Source organism: Oryctolagus cuniculus, chromosome Y (genome assembly GCF_051225735.1).
Source record: "Oryctolagus cuniculus isolate XC-2025 breed Fujian yellow rabbit chromosome Y, ASM5122573v1, whole genome shotgun sequence".
Lineage (NCBI taxonomy): Eukaryota > Metazoa > Chordata > Mammalia > Lagomorpha > Leporidae > Oryctolagus > Oryctolagus cuniculus.
Genome location: NC_142889.1, coordinates 12,425,349 through 12,431,147, shown reverse-complemented (window position 1 = coordinate 12,431,147; position 5,799 = coordinate 12,425,349). Strand labels below are relative to the sequence as shown.

The 5,799-nt window shown below is 38.0% G+C and overlaps 1 protein-coding gene across 1 annotated transcript; it reads left to right on the top strand.

Moving 5' to 3' along the window:
- Nucleotides 1-211: 211 nt before the first annotated feature.
- On the top strand, nt 212-2,751 carry LOC149119242 (RING finger protein 11). Its single transcript, XM_089325170.1, has one exon. It carries the CDS (start codon nt 602-604, stop codon nt 1,064-1,066), a length of 465 nt encoding a protein of 154 aa, XP_089181296.1. The 5' UTR covers nt 212-601; the 3' UTR covers nt 1,067-2,751.
- Nucleotides 2,752-5,799: the final 3,048 nt, after the last annotated feature.

Here is a 5,799-nt window from a genome sequence, read left to right as displayed (position 1 = left end):
TACATTGATGTTTGGATGTCATCTTAGCCCTGCTCATTACATGGACAGGCTGTCATCTGTCTCTGAACTTTCAAAATACAAATTTTAGCTGGTCACATATTTATCTGTTTTAAAATCTATTTATGTTTCGCTCGTTCTGGCCGCCGCCGCCGCGCTGAGGCGGACTAGGATGAGGCCCGCGGCCGCGGCGCGGTTGCCGGCGGGGGCAGCAGCAGCAGCTGAGGCAGCAGCTGGGGCAGCCGCGACGGCCGCGCCCCCCGCTCCTGACCTGGATTAAGCCCAGCAGCCCCGTGGCCGCCGCCGCCCCGCGGGGGGGCGGGGTGGGGAAGTGCTTCGTCTCCCCGCCCCCCCCCGCGTCGCGGCTTCGCCGGAGGCAACCGTCTCGACCCCAGCCGAGCCCGCGGCCCAGCCCTGAGCCCCCACCCCCGGGGGCTGGCATGAGCTGCCCCTCGGCGGCGCCGGGGGGCGGGGGAGCCGCCGCCGCCTGAGCTCCGGCCCGTCGCTCGACCCCACCTCGCCGACCGAGGCTGACCGCGGAGCGTGCGAACGACCCCGCCACTGCTTTCTTCCTACCCCAGATCGCACACACCCGCCCCGGAAGATGGGGAACTGCCTCAAGTCCCCCACCTCGGATGACATCTCTCTGCTTCACGAGTCTCAGTCCGACCGCGCTAGCTTTGGCGAGGGGACGGAGCCGGATCAGGAGCCGCCGCCGCCATATCAGGAACAAGTTCCTGTTCCAGTCTATCATCCAACACCCAGCCAGACTCGGCTAGCAACTCAGCTGACTGAAGAGGAACAAATTAGGATAGCTCAAAGAATAGGCCTTATACAGCATCTGCCTAAAGGAGTTTATGACCCTGGAAGAGATGGATCAGAGAAAAAGATCCGGGAGTGTGTGATCTGTATGATGGACTTTGTTTATGGGGACCCAATTCGATTCCTGCCGTGCATGCACATCTACCACCTGGACTGTATAGATGACTGGCTGATGAGATCCTTCACGTGCCCCTCCTGCATGGAGCCAGTTGATGCAGCACTGCTTTCATCCTATGAGACTAATTGAGCCAGGGTCTCTCGTCTGACTTCAAGTGAACCATCATTTTGGTGGTTTTGATCTTTTGTCACTGAGCCCAAAGAGCCAGGAATTAGGAATTAAGATCATGCACAAAAGTTTCCTAGAAATTCCTGGATGGCTGCAGATGTTGGGGGAAAGTATGTGATATTTTAGAAATTAGGGGGGAAAGTAGGATGGTATTTTTATGTAAAGCCTTGACCCAGTGTTTAAAAATATAATTGTATTTAGATCTTGTAATTGCTCCAGTACATAGGAATTGTGTAAAGTGTTACAGCAGCTGTATATGTTTAAATTGTGTGTGTTGAAGATTAGGAAAAAGATAGTGGTTATTTTTCCTAAATGAAATAACGTTCTCCCCACCCACCCACCCAACTCAAATTCTTTTCTGAAGTTGCTGGCATTTGGGTCAAGGTTTTATTAAAAGCTACATTTTATAACACTGGCACAAAAAAAAAAAAGTAGTTTTAAGCTTGTTTGCACAGTTCTTTTTTTCCATTGGAAATGGAATTCATTGCCTTAGGTCTTTTTAAATAGTGTATTATTATCGTTGGGGCTGGCTCTATGCTTGAAAACCAGTTTATTTATAACCTGTTATAAGTGCTATATTCTGTTTGCAGTTAGGAAATGCAGAATTCAAAGTGGTCTCCTAGCTTGTAAGCAAACTGAGATGCACTATCCCTTTTCTATATGTATTTAAAAAAACTGAGTTAATGGTGTCAAGAAATAAATTCTAGCAAAGTGGGGTTTAATATTACCATTTCCTATGTGTTTTATCTAATTCTTTCAGTTGTTAATATGGTGATAATTGAAAGTCAAGGTAAATTTTAAATATTAAGAGTTTTGATTTATTGAATTATGCCACCAGTGCTTATGTAAAAATAAGTGTAGCACCATGGTGAAACTTAAATGAGAAGTAGTTTCTCAGCTGTAACACTTTTGATTTATTCTCTTTCCTGTGACCTCCTTCCCTGTTGTCTTGAACCATAGCAAAAGGATACTGCATCTCTCATCACTGTAGTGCTGAGGTTATTGAAGTTCTATAAAACACATCTCAGTCTTTGTTCTTGGGAAGATACTTGTTAAGTCCTGCTAGCTAGCTGACGAGACAAAGCAGGGAGAACCAAGATAAATGTGTTTCATGTTTGCACACAAATGCAGAATTTGTATAACCACCCGACTTCATGGTTGTAATCTCAAAAAAGAAGGAATTTCTTCTTTATCTTTTTCTTGCAGTTAATGTAAGAATAAATCTCTAAGCTTCTGAAGTGTTAGAGGTAGGGATGGTCTGGTAATGATGTAGTAGTAATGTTTCATTTAGCATGTGTTTGTTTTTCCTTATGTACTCAAAGGTGACTTATTTGTTCAACTCAGTGATACTACAGCTAGCTAAAAATCGTTCATTAGCAAAAGGAGAAGCTGTCTCAACGAAGAACTTGCTAGTTTATATTGAGTTGAATTTTGACTCAAACAGTTCTGTACATTCAGAAGATGAGTATCTTGAAGGTTCTTTATAATTACATTATAGGGGACTTCAGTATGGTATAAGTACTTTGCAGATTGAACATTCAACTGTAGTATCCATATGTTAGTTAATTTCTTGTGAGCCCCATGATGGAAAGACTTAAAGATGAATTTGAGAAAGAGTGAATGAAATTAGATTATCAGGTTCTGTTAAATTGTTACATGTATCTTGCTTAAATTTCTGTTCATTAATTTATATCCACCCAATTACATAAAGCAAATTTTGAAGAAAAAAAAAAAAATCTATTTATGTTTCGTGATTATCTTCTCACCTCAAAGATATAAGCCTGCATTCCTAAGTTAGTTTTTTTTTCATTTTTCATTTTGATAGAGGGTGATTTTTTAAAGATTATGTAAGTATAATTGACAAACAAAATTTGTATACATGCAAGGCCTGCAACTTGTTGTTTTGCCATGTGGGGAACTTTTAAAAGCTTATGGAATAGTCACATTATATTTTAAGCCCTTTATCAAAAACCTTTTGGTGTCCCCTTATCCATTTATATTATGAAATGACTAGAACAATTAACTAACCATCACCTTACATAGTTTTTAAAAGATATTTCAGATGTTAACCTGTTGTATCTAATACTGTATTCATATCATTACTGTGCTCTATTATACATCTCAATGTTAATTTATCTCCTAACTGCAAATGTGTCATTCATCTAACATCTTCCAGTTTCTTTCACCCTTAGCCCCTCGCAACCCTTATTATATTCTGTGCTTATGATTGACTTTCTTAGATTCCACAAATGAGTAGCATTTATTTTACTCTGTGTTATGTCAAGCAGCCTAATGTTCACATTCTAACTTTGGGATCCATGTTGTGACAAAACGTCAGGATTTATTTTTTAAGGTTGAATGTGTTTCCATTGTGTGAGTATCATGCTCTATCTTTTGATCTGTTGACAGACAATGTGGTTATTTCAATATCTTATTCTTGTAAATAATGCTTCCATGAACATGGATGTGCAGGTGTACCTTTGAGATAGTGATTTTATTTCTTTTGGATGCACATAAATTAATGAGATTGTTTTGTCATTTGTTCCATTTTTAGAGGCATTTCCATAGTGTTTTTCATGGTGGATGTACCAATTTACATTCCTACAACCAATTTATATGTTCCCATTTCTCCACACCTGGTTCAATACTTGTTACCTTTTTTCATACTTTTTGATAATATCCATTTTTACATATGTTAAATGATAACCATTTTAGTCTTGATAATCCATGCTGAGCCCCTTTTCAAGTACCTGTTGGCTGTTTGCATATCTTCACTGGAACAACTAGTCAGATCATTTGTCCAAACTGTTTAGGTCATTTATCAGTTTTTATTATATTTGCTTTTGATTTCTGTATGTCTTATGTATTCTTTATTTAATCATACTCTTTGCCAATATTTTCTCCCATTATTTGCTTTATGTATTTATCTTTTCCTTTAGCATGTAGTTTTTTGGTTTGTTTTTTTATAGTCCTATTTCCTTATTTTCATTTTTGTCACCTGCGTTTGGTGTCATATCTAAATCATTGTTGAATTTTTAGGCATTTGTGAAGTGACAAGTTGAAGAGAGTGGAATGTAATTTGATTATATCAGGACATAGATTTAGACCTTTAGTCCATTTTGAGTTGATTGTTATATAAGATGAAATGTAGGCGTCTTGTTTCATGCTTCTGTAAGTGTGGATATAATTTTTCAACATAATTTGTTGTAGACTCTCATTTCACCAGGGATTGATTTCAGCTCATTTGTAAAAGATTAGTTGGTTGTAGATGTGTGGGTTAGTTTCTGGACTTTCTATTCTGTTCTGTAGGTTGTCATGTCTGTTGTGCCAGTACCAGGTTGTTTTGATTATAACTTCCCTGTATAGTGTGTCTTGAAATCCAATATTGTGATGCCCTCAGTTTTGTTTTATTTCTTTACTAGTGCTTTAGCTATCATAGATCTCTTGTTTTCATATTAATTTTAGCATAATTTTTTTCTAGACATGAGAATAATATGGCTGATATTTTGATAGGGATTATGCTGAATTTGTGAATTGCTTTGGGTAATATGGGTATTTTGATTGTATTAATTCTTCCAATACACAGACATGAAAGAGTTTTCTATTTTGTTGTGCGTCTTCTTCTATTTTTTTTAAATGTTTTGTAATTTTCTTTATACAGATTTTTCACATTCTGGGTTAAGTTTATTCAAGGGATTTAAATTTTTAGTAAATATTGAAAATGATACTGATCTTACAAATTTATTCTCTGTCATGACATTTTCTATGTATACAAATGTTATTTATTTTTGTGTGTAGAATTTATTTTTTGCAACTTTACCATACACGGTTATGAGTTGCAATAGTCTCTTGGTGGAGTCCTTTGGTTTCAGTATATATAGGAACATGTCATCTGCAAACAAGGAAAATTTTACTTTCTCCTGTCCATTTGGTATCCCTTTAATTTCCTGTTCCTACTTAATGGCTCTGCATAAATCTTTGGAAACTATGTTGAATACCAATGTTGAGAGTGGACATCCATGTCTGGTTCTGGATCTTAGTGGAAATGCTTCATACTTCTCCACATAAGGCTTGATGTGGGTTTGTAATATTTTGCCTTGACTGTGTTAAAGAATAAAGACTTCTATCACCAGATGATGTATTTTATCAACTTATTTCTTAGCATTTATTGAAATAATCATATGAATAGTGTGGTGTGTCATATTTATTTCTATATGATGAACCATTCTTGCAAACCAGAGATAAATTCAACTTGCCCGGTGAATGATCTTTCTGAGGTGTCATTGGATTCAATTAACTGTTATTTTGTTTGGGTCTTTATATCTGTTGATCAGGGATAGTCATCTGTGAGTATCTTTCTTCTATCCTTTTCTGCTTTAGGACTTTAGGTGATGCTGGCCTCATAGATGTAGTTTGGCAGGATTGCTTCCCTTTCAAATGTTTTGAATGGTTTGAGAATTGGAGTTAGTTCCTCTTTAAAAATTTGATAGAGTTCAGCAGTAAAGCCATCTGGTACTAGGCTTTCCTTTGTTAGGAGGTTGTTTATTACTGAATTAAACTCCCTCTTGGTTATTGGTCTGTTTAGGAGTTCTAGACCTTTAGGAACCAATTATGCAAATTAAAACAGTTGGAGCGACTATTCTCAGGCCATAAGTAAATGCTCATGAGGATGTATAGAAAAAGGAGCCCTTATA